Source organism: Chlorocebus sabaeus, chromosome 14 (genome assembly GCF_047675955.1).
Source record: "Chlorocebus sabaeus isolate Y175 chromosome 14, mChlSab1.0.hap1, whole genome shotgun sequence".
Classification (NCBI taxonomy): domain Eukaryota; kingdom Metazoa; phylum Chordata; class Mammalia; order Primates; family Cercopithecidae; genus Chlorocebus; species Chlorocebus sabaeus.
This window is the reverse complement of record NC_132917.1, coordinates 29,848,643-29,866,731: the sequence shown is the minus strand read 5'-3', so window position 1 is coordinate 29,866,731 and position 18,089 is coordinate 29,848,643. Positions and strand designations below refer to the sequence as shown.

Below are 18,089 nucleotides of genomic sequence, written 5' to 3'. Positions count from 1 at the left end.
TCAGTAACCTACTAAGTTAAGTTCACCTGTACTTGTTTAACTCTCGTATCCCAAAGCAAAACTCATTCCTATTAATTAGTATCCCCATCTCAAAAGAACAATGGTTTCTGTAAATAATCCAAAGTAGACCTTCATTCATATATATATATATATATATATATATATTTTTTTTTTTTTTTTTTGCAAATGAAGTTTTTAAAAGGCACAGAGGAGCTTGTTGCTGGTACCTGCCAGTCACCTAAAAGTTTACCCAGTAATATGAAATTCTTTTGTTTATATATACTGAACTATAGTTATCAGTAGCTAAGGCAAAATAATCTCAGAGAAGTTAATACTGGCAAAGTCAATGTCTTCACGTGTGAATTAGGCAGTTAACCATGTCAGAACATCACTATCACTGCCAACTGAAGAAAGCTACAGGTACTCAAAGATACCAAGTATGTGTTCAGAGATAAAAATTAAGATGATCACTAGACAAGATCAGTGGAAAATAAGTAGCAGTACTGCACCAATGCAAGACAAAATATACTTTATTGTGACAGCAAATGCACATAGTGCCGTAGGTAAGGCATGCTACTAGGAATCTGCATATAATCAAAAGCCAGTATGGAAATGAATGGAAATGAATGCTGTTCTCAGATTGAGTCCATGGTGGAGAAAGGGTAGTTTGTGTTCACTTATTTCAAATGCAGTATCATACCTACTTAATCAGTTACCTATGCTTCTAACCAACAGCCCAGTGGCAAATAAGAGGAACTTAACTGTACTCAGAAGTCACTTTCAGTATTAACGACAGAAATATTTCACTAATTCAACTGAGGCAAATTTCCTTTCTAGACAAAGGACCTAGAAATTGAGCATGCAAAACATCCATCCATCCATTCATTCATTCAAATAATTAGCCAATTTTACCATCATTTAATTCCACCAGAAACAAATACTAAAATACCTAGAAGTAGTTTGGATAAAGAAACATTTACATTTTAATACTTTGTAATGTCATAAATTTGGGGCTAAAATAACACCAGGTCAAATTTGATCCCTTTCTATTTGAGGGTACAAAGTACAGTTTTGGTTTCAATAGCTGAATTTCTGAGGGAAGAGCTGAAAAAAATGCTCTTAAGAGATCTAGGCCTTTGATGAAAACTATTAGGCTCTACAGACTTGTCAAAAATCAATGCAAAACTGAGGGGAAAAGGCTGAAATGCTGTGTAAAGCAGTATTTTCAGATAAGTTGCTTCATTTCCCCCTTTTCTAAAACAGATGCAGATTAATTGGTTTTTGCATGAATGCACATTGACATTCTGTTCAACTGTTCTCTAAATGCAATACTGCAGGTTTAAACAGTATGCTTTCATTTAAACAAAGAACGTTATATGCATGGTCAATTTAGTTTAAGAGATGAAAAGAAACTTTACTACTATGAAAATTGCTTATCAAATCCTCTCCTCTTTTATAAGGTGTTTTTAAAAGCAACACAGGACCAAAAGCATCCAACTATTACTTTATTTATATTACTATGCTTAAGTTACATGGAAAAAGACAACCCAGCAGTTCTGTCCCATCTCAGAAGTTTCCAATCAACACCAATTATGTGGTGACAAATAACTAGGAATGGTGGCATCTTTGGGTCAAGACTGACAAGGAAGAATGGGCTCTGGTGCTACGGTTCATCTCCAACAAGAATATGGCACACCGGCCAGCACAAGCCATGCTAACACTGAGCCTTTAGCGCTGGGCACAGATTCGGATCTCTTCTCTGGAGCTAGCAAATCAAGTGAGATAACTGGGTTTAAAAGAAAAAGTTTAAAATGAAGCCCAAGTTTAAAAACCATACTCCTAACATTTTCCTTTCAAAATTTACATAAAACACACTTTTTCACTCTAACAGCCCAGATTTTTTTCCTTACATAGCTCACCACATAGCTGCAGACTCTTCTGCCTCAAGATGTAAACATAGGGTAAAAAATTAACGGCATCTGCATAATATTCTCTCTACACACTGCTGTTGGATGGAAAATACAAAATAAAAAAAAAAAAAAAAAAAGAAAGAAAGGTTCCATCTTAGATTCTCACAACCTCTTGTTCCGCAGTTCATTAATCCGACTCTGATGCTAAGGTGACAGTGTATGTAAGTAGATTTTTGTTTTCAGTGAAGGAGACCTGGGAAAAGATGGATTTCTCTCTGTATCTTCAAGAGTTATCAGATGGTACATGCTCCTCAAAGCCCTCACTCTCTCGAACTAGAGCACGTTCCAGGATCACGCGGCCTTCCTTATATCGCTGGCTGTCTTCAGTGGCAAACTCATAGATCCATCCCAGTTTGCTATTGCAGTTTTTGCAGCTCACATCTCGAACCATGTGGCGGCCAGTGAGCATGACCCGATCTTGAACTTCACTGTACTGCAGGTTAACTACCTAAGAAGGGACAAGGAAAAACAAAATTGCAAAGGCATGTGAGTTATATTGCCAAGTATGTACAAAATATTATGGTTAATGCAACAGCAACTTCAGAAAAGGAGAAAGAAGTTGTTACTTTAGTCAAACCTATAATACCCAAGACTTATTTATAGAAGCTGCTGGGGCAGGCAGACATCTGGAAATTCCACAACACTAGACATCTAATGCAATCATGCACTACTGTACTAGCCTAAGTCACACTATTAAAACATACTACATTTCTGTGTTGCAGGTAAGAAAGAGTCCTGGAATTGGAGCCATAAAATGTAGGTTTGGGTCCAATTGTAGTAATTCATCACTATTCAATGATGAGTGCAAGTAATACAATCAATGTAAAAGAACCTGATGCCCCATCGTTATTCCATGAAACAGTCTGTTTCTGAAAATATACTTTATATATAGACTGGGACAGATTAAGCTAACTACAGACCATATATCTGCAATGCATAGTTTTAGAGTGAGTTCAAAGACAATGAACACAATGAAGTGGGTCTGAGACAACCTGTGGCGAATTTCCACTGATTCTGAATACCCAACAATCTTCTACACTTTCCTTTTCTGTAAAGGGCCAGATAGTACATATTTCTGGCTTTGAGGGCTATGTGGTCTTTGTTGCAACTTTTTTAACTCTGGCACTGTAGCATGAAAGAAGCTGTAGACAATACGTAATGCATAAGCAGAGCTGTGTTCCACTACATTTACAAAAACAGGCAGCTGTCCTGCTGCAGTGTGCCCTCCTCTGTACCGAAATAAATGTCAAAGAGTATGCTCCATCAATTCTGAGAAAAGCTTCTTTCTACATGGAACAGAGGAGTACCCACTGGGGAAGTTCATCTGATCTTCTAAGAACAGTACCCTAGACTAGCTATGTTCCTTGGCCTAAAATACTTGGAAATTCAACTTTTCTATTATACACTAGATTCTAGGAGGCAGAATCACAGCATCCAACTTGAATGCAAGCCAGAAATTAGAGACAGGCAGACTGGGTACACACTTGCAAATTAGAAACACTCTTCCTGTCAGCAAATCCATGTAAGAAACCAAATAGAATTGGAAGGATGATTGGTGAGCATGAATTAGAGCATGAAAAGTTGGTTAGATGATCCTTATTTGCTGTCAAGTTATAATAGTTTAATGCCACTATCCCCCTATATGGATAAACCAGTGGCATGTGGAGAAAGGGAGGTGGGTGTCTTGACCTGTTCCTTCCATAGTCTGCGCTGAAGTCGCTACCAAATTCTTACACTGAACATTTCCTGAGGCAACAGGAAAAGTATACGCTTCTTTATACTTTTTTTTTTTTTTTTTTTTTTGAGACTGAGTGTCACTCTGTTGCCTAGGCTGGAATGCAGTAGAGCTATCTTTGCTCACCACAACCTCTGCCTCCCAGGTTCACGCGATTCTCCTGCCTCAGCCTCCCAAGTAGCTGGGACTACAGGTGCGCAACACCACACCCAGCTAATTTTTGTATTTTTAGTAGAAACGGTGTTTCACCATGTTGGCCAGGCTGGTCTCGAACTCCTGACCTCGTGATCCACCCACCTTAGCCTCCCAAAGTGCTGGGATTGCAGGCATAAGCCACTGTGCCCGGCCTACTTCTTCAAACTTCCAAGGTTAAAATCACATCCTAGTAACACCTTCCTAAGGTCCCATCAAAGACGAGCTAGTGGGCAATCATTTCTGTAGATTTCAAGTTCTCATTCTGACTCTTCCTGGTATCTCTAAACTCTGAGGGGGTATTCTGGTGTTGCTGTCAAATACAGCCAATGAGCCCACTTAGGATTCAAACTTTTTCTCACTAACCTTGTTAAAAAGAAACGCTCTTCCAGTGGCGCCTGTGAAACGAGTGGAGATGAGTTCTGAGCGGTTGGTCAGGATCGTATCACAGTTTGCACAAGAAAACAGACGGGTACCACCGATATGATCAAGGAAAATTCTGCCCATTTTTATGGCTGAAGTTCTAAAAACCTAGGAGCAAACAGAAAAGGATAACAAATGCATTATAATAATCATGTTATCACCTACTTGGGGGGTGTCATAGAGAACCATTTATATACATATTTATGTAATCTCTGCTTTGTAGTACTCGATATGTGAAATAGCTGATCCTGAACAAAAAGATCCAAAGTTCACACACTGAACAAATAAACAGGCATGCCTAAGGTAAGATTTTAAAGCAGTGAGCCAAGGAAGTAAACCTATTAGCCAAGGCTAAAGAATGGTGTCACTTCTCTTATGGTTGGTGTGGAAAGAGAAAATGGAAAGTGGAATTTCAGAAAATGAATGATGTAAAGCACTGGCAAAGAGGTGAGAAAAGGGGTTTAGCATAAATGTTAAGTAAACGTTCTGAGCATGTATAATTTCAGAAAAGAATTATGAGGTTCCAGGGGGATACGAGCAGAAAAAGGGGCAATTAGAAAACAAGAAGAGTAGTCTGGTTTGAGAACATGGGGTGAGTAGGTCTGTGATCACCAGGTGCACTCACAACTGTATAGAGCTGATGACTAACTTTAAGCCAATGTCTAGGGAGCACCGTTACTAGGTACTTACTTCAAAATTGTCACAACTCTGTGAGGTTGTTACCACCACTTCATAGATCACCCCAGTCAAGTCTAAAAAGGTTATTAACCGGTCAAAGGTTACAAAACTGTTAACTACAGAAAAGTACAGAATGCAATTCACCTAATTCAAAGTTCTTCCATGATCCTACACTGCCTCCAAAATGGTCCAGGCTGGCATAAGGCTAAAGCAATGAGAACAGAGTAAGGGAAAGATAAGCTTTCCCATACATAACTTGATTATCTTTAAGAAATCTTACTGATTCAATAAATCAGAGAAGGGCCGAAACACTGAAAAGATGTAAGTTTGAAACACATGTCTGAAACTAGGTTAACACTTTAACATTCAAAAGTTAGGGAAGTTACTATATGCAACTTCTTAAATTCATTACAACTAATTCTCGTAAACAGTATTCTTAAAGATCTAGATATAGACAAGAATATACCACAGTTTTAGTTTAAAACATAATTTATTCTTGGGTATAGTTATCAGCTCCTGTGTTTTAAATATTTATTATACATCTTTCCAAAGGCATGCAGAGCTAATATAACTGCCACCATGGAGAAAAAAACACCAAAAAACTCCAGAATGCATGTTTGTAATGAGAATCTACTGTTGTCTTAAGATTGGGGGAATTCCATCACAAATTTAAAAAGAAATTCCATTCCTTCTAGTCTATGAACTTCCCCAGCCATTAGGCGGTCCTAATGTCACTGGAAATGTCATCACAAAAATCATTATGACACCCCTTAAACATCATGAAAGTTTAATAGGGAATAAAAAACAAATGGTGAATATAATGATAATGTGCAGCTAGTAAAAGGAAAACCAGCATATTAACAAGAGTCACAATGAACCTTGAACTAAAACACAGACTTAAGCTATAATATTTAACCTAATTACATTTCTATAAAATGACAGCAAAAGGAAACACTTATTGCCTTATTTCAGCCTTTAAGATTACCACATTATGTTTTTCCAGAAGACTAAGAATACAACACTTGGCCAGGTGAGGTGGCTCACGCCTGTAATCCCAGCACTTTGGGAGACTGAGGTGGGCGGATCACCTGGGGTCAGGAGTTCAAGACCAGCCTGGTTAACATGGTGAAACCCTGTCGCTATTAAAAATATGAAAATTAGTCAGATGTGGTGGCGCACGCCTGTGGTCCCAGCTACTCAGGAGGGTGAGGCAGGAGGATGGCTTGAACCCAGGAAGCACAGGTTGCAGTGAGCCAAGATCGTGCCACTGCACTCCAGCCTAGGCGACAGAGTGAGACTCCGTCTCAAAACAGAAAAAAGAATACATTTATTATTTATTTACATATAAGTCAGAAGTTGCAAATTTGAGGCCTACAGGCTGAATTCATTTGGTAGCCTAGGAATACAGCAGTGAACAGATACAAAAACCCTTCCCTGAAAAACATATGTGGACATGTGTGTTTTATTTGGGTCAGTTTTTAATCTTCATTTTAGAAAGCTGAGGTGACATTTAAAATTTGGAAGATCTCATTAAAGAGCCTGTAGTTTGGATTTATTTTTAACAATGGGGAGGGCACATATTCTCCTATGGCAACAACTGACTACAACTGAGCTGCAGCCCCTAACCCTCACCAGGCCATTTTATTTGCTCGGTCTCCACTTTGCTTCACACAATTACTTCACCTGTTTGGTCCTTGTACCAATATTTGAATTTATGACTCCTGATATAAATAAAACATTCAACAAGCCTGTGAGCAGCTAAGTTTGGTCATGTTTCTGAATCTTGATCATTAACAGAAGGGAATCAACGGCAAGGTTTGAGAGTCTCTGCCGTTGAGGTATAGGCCTCAGATTCTATGTCTTTGAAGACTAGTATTTGTGCAGTCATTTGTAACCTCCAGCTAGGGCTTCTGGGACTCATTATTTTAAAGCCAATTTCTCTTAAGACTTTTAAATACAATATTCATGTTGTAATTTATTTCAACCATAATGGAGAGTAACTAGCTGTTTCTACATTGATCACTGTGACACCATGCTGTTGTGGTAAATATGCTGGACTTCAAAGTGAACTTCCCTTATACCTTCTGCTCACATCATTTTATCCTTGGCTAAAAGCTACTGTGATCATTTCCTACTGAGGGTAAATAGACTTAACATGACTTCCCTGATTCCAATTCCATCTATTTTTTCTCTTTACCCAAGTATTTTTACTGGATTCAATTATATGATTCATTACCAAGACCAAAAATATCTGAGCAAAACCTTATGTTACACTATTCCTAGTTGTGGTTGCCATTTATAGAGAATATATATATATAGAACTGTAGAATGTGGTTTTTGTTTGCTAAGAAAGATAAGAAAATGCCACAGGATCTAGCAGAAGCAAGCAAAACATCACTTGCTGTCAAAGGTCTTTAGGAAGTAGAAAAACCTCTGTAGGGTCCTTAGGCTCCAAAGGTAACCCTGGCCTTTGCAGGGTTAGAAACTCAACCTAACACTGGCACTATTCAAACTCTCAAGAGGCTGACACCCATTAAAATGCCACTGCTATGGTCTCAATGCTTGTGTACCCCACCCCACTAATTCATATGTGGCATTAGCAGGTGATTAGGTCACGAGCACAGAGTCCTCAAAAATGGGATTACTGTCCTTATAAAAGGGTCCCAGAGAGCTGCCTTGCTCGTTTCCATCATGTGAGGACGAGGCTAAAAGGTACCATCAACAGACATTGAATCTTATCTTCGACTTCCTGGCCTCCAGAACTGGGAGAAATACATTTGTTGTTTATAAGCCATCCAGTCTACAGTATCCTGTTAGAGCAGTCAGAATGAACTAAGACAGCCACTTCATTATTTAAGGAGGACAGTCATTAAAAAGCTAAGATATAACACTTGAATCAGGCTTCTCTGGACCTGAACAACATATTGAACTCTGCCTTAGACCTAATAATTACTTAGCATCTACACTGTATGGGACACTGTACTTGGTACTTACATACCACATTTAATTTTGACAATTTTTAAAGTAGGTATTTATCACCTCACTTTTATAGACGAATTAAAGAGACTGTGACTTTCCAGAAGTGGCCAAGCCACTGCATTCTATTCTCTCCCTAGCAATTAGAGGGCTGTCAGATTTACTCTCTCCCTCAGGGTGTACCATCAGCCCCTCCTGCTTCCCTGCTGTTCCTCCTGTATTCCCTATCTTGGTTGGTGTCAACTGCAATCACAAACTCTCCTAAACTAGAAACCCTAGTAAGTCATTTAAAAAACTGCAAAATTAACAAGACTTCCTAAATCACTTTTTGAAGTTTTCCTCCCTCCCCTTCATCACTGTATTAGATTCAAACTCTCCTCACATCTGGATGAAACTTTCAGGGTCAGGGAGTGGGAACTGTGAAACCCAACATACATTCATACATACCACTTTATTTCTGCTACACACAGCTACAAAAATACGGTCAAAGGCATGTGCCACCCCTTTCTAAAAGCTCATAGAGGCTGCTCCCTTATAAACTTTGAAACTTTTCTGACAGAATAGAAAATTGCTGGTGTTTTTAAAAAGAAAAAAAACCAGTTTTATTAAGGAATACTCTAAATGACAAAGTTTACTCACTATAAGTGTACAATTCAATGACTTCTAGTCAATTTATAAAATTGTGCCACTATCACCACCAACTGGCTTTAGAATGCTTCCATCAGTCCCTCAAAAATTCTCACACCAGCCTGCAGCCAATACCTTCTCCAACTCACGGCCACTGGCAACCACTGATCTGCTTCCTGTCTGATTGCTTTTACATTCAAAATATTCCCCAAGTATGCTAATCACCCTGGTTGGACTTAGAGTAATCCTAGATCTCTTCAGCCACGTATTGCTAAAACATCTTAAGAGTGAGCTGCTTTCACAGACAGCTAATGTTTGGTGTTGATTCTGGGGGCAGCTTACTGTGTCCTTTAGTAGCAACACGCAGACTTTGGTATATGTCAGTGCTGAAGTTCAAGTTTATAGCTGAAATGAGAGCTAAACTCATCATAAAGCTTAAGTTTTATTTAAGATGTTCCCTACCTTATAATGTTATACATAAGGCCTCTTTGGTACTATCTTCTTGTAGGTCCAGGTTATAAAAACCCTAAAAAGGTTGAATAAGAAAAGCACCAAGCTTGACTGTTTAACTGGAAGCCTATTCTTAGTTTACTTGAAATTACCTGAAATAGTGAGGGGCTGGGATGAAATTATAAGTGAAATTTATAGATAATTTCATAGATCGTATTTTAGCATTATTTTCAATTTCCTCCCTCTCCCACCAATAGCATATTTAGCTATCTAGAACTTCCAATTTCTCTTTTATCAGAAGACTCTGGTGAAATATAAAAAACATTTTCAGATCTCTGCCTTGTTACAGAATTTTTTTTTAAACTACAGAATCTGTTAAGAGGGGAAAAAAAGGTGATTCTCTTCAGAAATCTGCCAAAGAGTGTCCAGGAATGCATTATTTTAAAATGCATGATGGATATGATGGACTATATAATTTCCCAGTTGCTTCCACATCAGTAAAACAATTTTCTAAAAAGACTATTGGTTTATCTTACGCATACACTATCAAACGAAATACGGTATCTTGTTCACTTGTCTGGCTCATTGCTAATTGTTTTCCTTAAAAGCAGGGAAGGCTGTGGTCAATTCAGCTCGCCACCTGTTTCTGTACTGCCCACAAGCTGAGAATGAATTTTATACTTTTAAATGGTTGGGGGGAGGGGAGAATATTTTCTGACACATGATTATATGACATTCACACTTCAGTGTCAAAGTTTTCAGGAACACAGCCACGCCCATTTGTTTACACTTAACTCCTTCCACTTTACAATGGAGAGGTATGAGGAGCTGCTACAGAAACCTTCTGGCTTGCAAAGTTTAAAATATTTTTTACCTGGTCTTTTACCAAAAAAAAGTTTTCCCTGCTTAAAAACACATTCTGATAGTAAAAGAGCTTTGCATTTAGAAAGCAGTCTTTTCCAGAAAAAATGGAAACTTGGTTGGTATTTGGGATTAAGGCTAGATAGGAGTATTTGAAAGGATCAGTTTAATCCCATTCCCCTTTTCTTTACTGATTTTCTAGCTAAAATCTTAAACTTTCTGTAACCAGTTCAGCATGTTGAAGATCAACTCTAATAAAGATTATAAAAATAGAAAATATCTACCAGCTGCTGTCTCTCTCTCCACCCCCAGGTCTTAAACTGTGGAGCTGAGATACTGGAACTCTGGCGATTCCTAGATTCAAATCTCAGCTCTTCCCCTTAATAGCTTTGGAAACACTGTGTGAGTTCTCCTCTCCTGTTTCATCTGTAAAATGGCGAGAGTAGCAGCCATCTCTGAGTTATGAGAAATTAAAAGGAGATACTCTATTCTGAGAACGGTGCCTAGCACACAGTGAATGCTCAATAAAGGTAAAACTAGATTATCTATTCTTCAACATTCCCCATCCCAACTCGCCCTATGACAGATGAGAAAAGCATGGCCCAGAAAGGATATGAAACAGTAACAATTAACTGGCTTCACTTCCTGTTAATTATGCTACAGCTAAGCGACCAGGTGATAGAAATTAGAAGCTGGAGGAAAGTTAGAAACCTTCTGAAGCATGTCACAGTTCTAGGTCTTAAAATAGGTACTTGTTGTCCCTATAATTAATAATCCAGTTTGGTTTCAACCCTGGCAAGTGGAATTAGTCAAGGGAAGCACCACTTCCCAGCCCTAAAAATACCAGGGAGGGTAGGTATTGCATCTCATAGGACCTTCTGATGGATGGAAAAACACCCAGTTCACAGATAAAACTTTTCCTTAGTAAATGAAACCATCGCCTCAGGGCATTTCCATAGAATACACACTCCACCAGATCCCAGGTGTCAGACAGACGGCAGTGGGTTTTCCATTGCACCAGAAGATGGGACAAAGGCAAGGTACAAAGACTCCGCTGCAGGGAACCGAGTATGTAGGCATCTAGCTCAGAAACGGTTAAAGGAACCTGCCCCTTGCAGAGGTCGTTTTGTTTTGCAATGATTCTGCTAAAATGGAATCCGGTGGAAGCCAGCTTTCGTATCTCGTTTTTAATCTCTTCCCTCCCTCGCCAAAACAAAGGATAAAAACCCAAAAAACTTTTAAGAGTGCTGGGTTGATTACCATAATAATGAGCACTTACGGCTATTGTAACTTCATCAACTTTTTATACTGAGTTGTGACTAAACGCTATTAAAAAAATCTACATGGGAAAACAGTTTGATCCATACAACCAACTTTCCAATTTTTGTGCAAAATATGTAACAAGGTAAGTTTTCAGTGGCACAAGCAAGCTCTGCTATCCTCTTGCAGTATGCGACCAGTTCACTTTGCTGTGTCAAATGATGTCCTGGTTGTGGAATCACGTCTTCATTTGCAGTAAGTTTTAAGGATATATTTTTGTTCTCCCCCCCCTCAACAATGCCTTATTTTTTCCTGTTTTGTTAGATGATTTTCAAGTTCACTATATTTCAGTAACACTTACATTTGTTTAAATATCAGAAATTCAGACTAGTCATTTAACTCAGGAAACCGTGTGTTCGTGCACAATCTGAGTTGGTCATATCCCCCCAAACCCTAGTAAGACAATTTCATGATCTCGTTTTTTGTGATGCATTACCAAAAGCCTCTAACTAGGTGGACTGACGTGTAATCTGTCTGGCTTCTCGACCCAAGTGTCAAGCAGCAAGTTCAGGTCTAGCTAAGGTTCAGTTCCTGCATTACACTGACATTACTACACCAGGAACACTTTAAAACTGACACTGATCTCTATAGGCATTCACTATTAAACCTAAAATGATATTTTGGGCACAAGTATATCTAGGACTACCTTGATGTCTCATGGACTGTTTTTCAGAGGGTAGTAGCTGCTTTAATTTCTTCTTTTCATAATTTTTGATCTTATTTCCTTTCGCTTTTATTTTTTCTAAACCTTTTATTTTTCTCATTACTTAAATAGAGAACAGAAAAGGGAAACTAGAGAAAAGTTCGCCATGATCCAACCAGGTAACATTTTCCAAGTCACATATATTTTACTAACGTCTCATAACTTACTATTTAACTTCATATTATTGCTCGATTGCATTTGTCTACGACTTTTGATTAAGTTATAAACTTCTAGAGAAACTATTCTAAATTATTTGTACTTTACTTCTTACCTAACCCAGTACAAGTATGCGATAAACTTTCAGGAAACGAATCCACCAAGGCACTTCACTTCTGGGATGAATATGTACCCTGGGAACACCATATGCCTTTTGGTTCCTCCCTGGTGGAATGCAGCTGCAACGCTGTATATGTGGCTATGCAAAGTTAGCTAATATCCTATTCCTCCCAGTTTCTTCACCACCAAGTGTACTAATTTTCCAAAAATACAAAGTTAGCCCGAGGTTACTTCAGGTTTTCCATCTGTCAAGAAGACGTGGAATAAAAATCCTCAGATTACCAACAGATCTCTGTAAACAGAAAAAGTTTAAAAATAAATGAGCTGAACAGCTTCCCAGACTCTCCCTTGAAAGGGAGATTAGTTGGTGTCAGGATTAAACAGATCTTTGTAGTATTTCAATTTCCCACTCCCGCTGATCCGGACACTCGTTTGTGCCATCTACCTGCAGAGGAGGGTACAGGAAAGGGGTTGCAAGGGCACGCCCACCCTCCCAACAGCGAGCGGAGAGCAAGCGGAGGACCCAAGCTGGCAGAGCTGGGCCGGCCCGGGCGACCCCGGGGTGGGCTCGGCCGGCAGCCGCAGTGGCACCCGCGAGCGCCCCCGCTGGCCCAGCTGATGGCGGCCACGTGACGCCCGCCGGCCAATCGGGAGGGCCTGGGGCGGCGGAGCGCGGCTCCAGCGGCGGGGCCGCCCCCGGCACAACAAACATGGGCAGGAAACAGCTGAGCGGGTGGCCGGCGGGCTCTCTTGGTCCCGACACCCGGTGGGCTGCACAAGCGTCACCCCGCGCTGTCAGCCCCGGGTCCTCCGGGCAGGGGGGCGGGGGAGGTGGACGTTCAATACGGGGGGCAAAGGGAGACGCCGCCCCCTCCCGGTGGCTGGGCCGCTTGGTCCGGGCGTGGGCCCTGCTCAGGACGGTTCACTCCGTGCGGTCATCGCGGCCCAAACAACTCGGCCAAGTTCCGACTTGGCTTCGGGGCGGAGACCGGGCGCGCCCCCGACGCTGCGGCGGGTGGGGGCGGGGCGGGCGCGGCGCGGCGGGTGGGAGGTCGCGGCCAAACCGTCCGCCCAGGGGGCACCGTGGGCCTCGGCGGCTGGCAGCTGAGGGCGCGGCGGGGAAGCGGGGCGGAGGCGCGGGCGCCGCGCGGAGGGGTCGCCGCTGTTGTCGCACCAGTCGCCCGGCTGCGCGGCGGGGGCGGGCCGACGACAGTCGCCGCGCCAGGCCTCACAAAGAGCAAACAGCTCCGCGCGTCCGCCCGCGGTCCTGGCGCCGGGGCCCGCCCTGAGGGGTTGAGGGCGGCCGCTCTGAGACCCCGGGATGCGTGCGGCGAGGAAGAGGCACTTCCTGCCTGGGCCCCCCACCCTTGGCCGATCCCCGAGTGCCTCGAAGCCGCCCGACCCGAACGGGCGCCTCAGTCCCCACCGGCCTCTAGCCCAGCCCCTCCCGTGGGACTCACCCTGAGCGGCGGTGAGATCCGCGGCTGCCAGCGGCTCCTCGCTCTTCAGCTGGTCTAAAGCCCCTCGGCCGCCCCAGTCTCCAGGTTTAGTCAGGCCCTGGCCTTGGCCCCGCCTCTCCCTGGTTGGGCCTCAACGTCAGTCACCCGGCGTGGCTCCGCCCCTCCCGCTGTCAACTCTCCCGGTTGGCCCAGAACACCCTTCGTTTCTAGGCCCCGCCCCTCTCCTCGGCTCCCTGCGTTTTCCGCGGGGCCCCGCCCCTTCTTTGGCTCACCCTCCCCCACTCCCGCACCCCTCCGCTTCACGGCCCACCCCTCCCAGAAGCCGCAGACCCAGGGCAGGCTCGCGACAGCTCGCCCCGCCCCTGACCCAGCATCCCGGACCCGTACAGCCAATCAAAGAGGCTAACTCTGCCCCCTTTCTCGAGGCGGCCAATGCCGTGAGTCCGGGGACGACCTCCCCCATTCAGCTGAGAGCACACAACACAGCATCCACGTGAGTCAGCTTCTTAAAGGAGAAGGCTCAGCCTTTCTGATTGCGGCAACTGGGAGACATCGCGCGTCATTAGCGTCACCAGGTGGCGGCTGGGGCCGAGCTTCCGGATACCTAGTGAGGCCCAGGGATGACAAATGAAAACAATAAGCTGTTTCCTAGACAAACTGCTGCCTAGGTAACTAAAGTGCACCGTGTAATTCGTTTCTTGGAGGCCGTTTCCCCTGACTACCCTTGGTAGAGCGCTGCCTTTTGCTTTCAAACCCCTAGCCCTGGAGTCTGAGCACATAGGCACTACTAAAAAACGTCTGTGGATAAAGGATTTTTCAGCTGCGCTTGACTTTATTTCCAACTCATTTGAATTTTTTTTCTCTGGATAGTGGAAATGATTCTCAAAAAGATGAAGAAATTCAGTGTTTTATATGGCGAATTTCTGCCTCAGAGAGTGAGATTTGTTTATTGTAAAGGGCAGCTGTTCCTTAACCCTCATCAGTGCTTAAGATGGAAGGTTTTCTTTCTCATTCCATTAGAGTTGCCCAGGTAATTACATCTCTGTTAGCTGACTTTCGGGATAAAACCAAAATATTTGATGACGCATACCTCTCAGATAAAAAATGTGGGTTAACATTTGGGGATAGTTTGCAAGAAGTTTAAAGTCATTCTTGGTGGAAGAGAAGTTCCGAAGCAAATTCTAGCACTTGACTCCCGCTCATCCCCAAATCCACAAGTATTTTCATTTAGTTCGTCTGAAGTTAACCTCATCAAAGGCAAAAGGACTAGTTATCTTTTGACAAGTGAGTCTTCCAGGAGATAAGGAAGTTTTTTTGTTTTGTTTTTGTTTGTTTCAGACGGAGTCTCGCTCCGTCACCCAGGCTCGAGTGCAGTGGCGTGATCTTGGCTCACTGCAACCTCCGCCTCCAAAGTTTAAGCAGTTCTCCTGCCTCAGCCTCCTGAGTAGCTGGAATTACAGGCGCACACCACCATGCCCGGCTAATTTTTGTATTTTTAGTAGAGACGGGTTTCACCATATTGGCCAGGTTGGTCTGGAACCCTGACCTCGTGATCCGCCCGCTGTGGCCTTCCAAAATGCTGGGATTAAGGCGTGAGCCACCATACCCAGCCAGAAGTTTTAAACATCCAGTATTTTAGTTTCTTTTCCTTTATATTTCTTTATTTTCAATTAATATTAATTATTTAATATAAATGTTACACGTTTATTGTAGGAAGGTCATACTGCCTCATTTGATAAGAGACTTCTGTCTTCTAACAGCTTCATATGTATCCTTCTATTCTTCCCAAACTGAGTGTATTATACATAGAAGCATATTGTACTTCTTGTTTTTCAACCTGCTTTTGTTTTTCACTTAACAATGTGCTATATAGCCATCCTTTCATGTCAGATGTGTCTTTTATCTACAAATTTACCTTTCTCTCCATAGTTTTCCATAGTATGACTTCATCTTTTTTTTTTTTTTTTTTTTTTTTTTTTTTTTTTTTTTTTTAGACGGAGTCTTGCTCTGTCGCCCAGGCTGGAGTGCAGTAGTGCAAACTCAACTCACGGCAACCTCCACTTCCCAGGTTCAAGGAATTCTCCTGCCTCCCGAGTAGCTGGGACTACAGGTGCCCACCACCATGCCCGGCTAATTTTTGTATTTTTAGTAGAGATGGGGTTTCACCATGTTGACCAGACTGTTCTCAAACTCCTGACCTCAGGTGATCTGCCCGCACTGGCCTCCCAAAGTGCTGGGATTACAGGTGTGAGCCAATGCACCGGGCTTTCACCATCTTTTATAAACATTTTTCTGCTGATAGACATATGGGTTGCCTTCAGTTAAAAATAATGCTGTAATTGACAACTGTGTACATGGATAAAATATTCAAGTATTTCTGAATATAATCACTTGGAAAGAGAGCACAATGCTTCAACCCGCAGAAATGAACACTTTAGATATCAGGTAAAACAGTGGGGACAATGTTTATTGATTTAACAATACATATAAAATTTTTCCTGTTGTAAGTGCCTTAAAATTATAACTTTTAATTTTCATAACAACCCTATGAGGTAAGTACTGTTATCCCCATTTTATAGATGACTAAACTGAGGTACAGTGATTAACTAACTTGTCCAAGGTCACCTAGTAGACTTACCGACTACAGTATTTGTAAACTTGAAAAATAACAGTGAAAATCATATTTTAGAAAGATGAATCTAGATGATGATGATGTGCAGAGGTAAGGAAGGCAGACAGAATGGAGCTAAGGTGTGCAGGTTTAACTTTAGCAGGAAGGGCTACACAGGACTGACTTTATACTTGGGCTAAGGACAGAATTTTCAAAATCAGAGGTTTTATCCTAGGTGACTGATAGGATGATGGTTTCCCGTTGCCAGATATAGGGTGGTTGAGAAGGTTGATTTGAGGTGAAAGGCTGGGTCTGAGCTGATAGTGGGACACTCATTAGAAATAAAGAGTATACAATTAAAGGTGATTTGAGAAATATGTAAGAGAAACGAAAAAGGGTGAGCGGTTTGAAGAAAATCTTGTTGGGCTTTCGGTTAGAATTGTGTTTTACCAGTAAAGTAATTGGAATAAATTGATACTTTATTGAAAGTTTATAATACTAAGACTTTCCCACCAAGAGCATGGTGCATTTTTTTTCCATTTATTCAAATGTTCATTTATGTCTTTCAGTCAAATTTTATGGTGTAGCTGCCTTCCTCTAGGTTTTTTATATAACATTTTAGGATTGTATTTAGGTATTGTATATTTTCTGGGAATGTTATGGGCTAAACTGTGTTTCTCCCACTGAAATTCATGCATTGAAATCCTAATCCCCAGTACCTCAAAATGTGACTGTATTTGGAGGTAGGAACTTTAAAAGGTGATTAAATTAAAATGAGGTCATTAGGGTGGGCCCTAATCCAGTCTGACTGGTGTCTTTATGAGAAGAGGAGATTAGGCCACGTGGAGAAACCAGGGATGCCTGCATACAGAGAAAAGGCCTTCTGAAAATGCTTTGAGAAGATACCATCTGCAATGCAAGGAAAAGGGCCTCAGAAGAAGCCAAACTTGCCAACACTTTGATCTTAGACTTCTAGCCTCCAGAATTGTGAAAAAACACATTTCTGTTTAAGCCAGCCACTCTGTGGTGTTTTGTGGTGGCAGCCCTAGCAAACTAATGCAGGTGGCTACTGTGAATGGGAACTTCCCATATTATATATTACATCTCTAACCAGTTATTTGTTTTGTAGGAAACATGATGATTTTGTAGTTTATTTTCCTGGATTTTCTGGATGGAAAAATGTTTTTGTCTGTAAATGATCACAGTTTTGCTGCCTACTTTCTAGTCATTTTGTCTTTTGTTTCTTTCTTTTTTTTTTTTTTTTTTTTGAGACAAGAGTCTTGCTCTGTTGCCCAGGCTGGAGTGCAGTGGTATGATCTCAGCTCACTGCAACCTCCACCTCCTGGGTTCAAGCGATTCTCCTGCCTCAGCCTCCTGAGTAGCTGGGACTACAGGCGCGTGCCACCATGCCCAGCTAATTTTTGTATTTTTAGTAGAGACGGGGTTTCACCATGTTGGCCAGGATGGTCTCGATCTCCTGACCTCATGATCCACTCACCTCAGCCTCACAAAATGCTAGGATTACAGGCATGAGCCACCGCACCCGGCCTTTTATTTCTTTTTAAATTCTTGCTCGTGTATCTTTGAGTATATCTGTGAATATTTCTGTCAGACAAATTCATAAAAGTTATTACTAGTTTGTAATGTTCCTTTTTTTAAAGAATGGGCATGCAATTTTATTAAATATTTTTTAGTGTCCATTGAGATGACCATGTATTTTTTCCCTTTATTCTATTTCTTTATATATATTACATTAGCCCATCTCCAACATTAAACTAGCTTTGTGTTTCTGGGATTAAAAACTCCT

General features: G+C 41.7%; 1 protein-coding gene across 1 annotated transcript; it reads right to left on the bottom strand.

Annotated features, from left to right (window-relative positions):
* Nucleotides 1–512: 512 nt before the first annotated feature.
* YPEL5 (yippee like 5) lies at nt 513–13,820 on the bottom strand. Its single transcript, XM_007971056.3, has 3 exons — nt 13,672–13,820; nt 4,264–4,428; nt 513–2,418 (listed from the first exon to the last, which is right to left on the bottom strand). Exons 2-3 carry the CDS (start codon nt 4,402–4,404, stop codon nt 2,194–2,196), a joined length of 366 nt encoding a protein of 121 aa, XP_007969247.1. The 5' UTR covers nt 4,405–4,428; nt 13,672–13,820; the 3' UTR covers nt 513–2,193.
* Between the last annotated feature and the right edge of the window lie 4,269 nt (nt 13,821–18,089).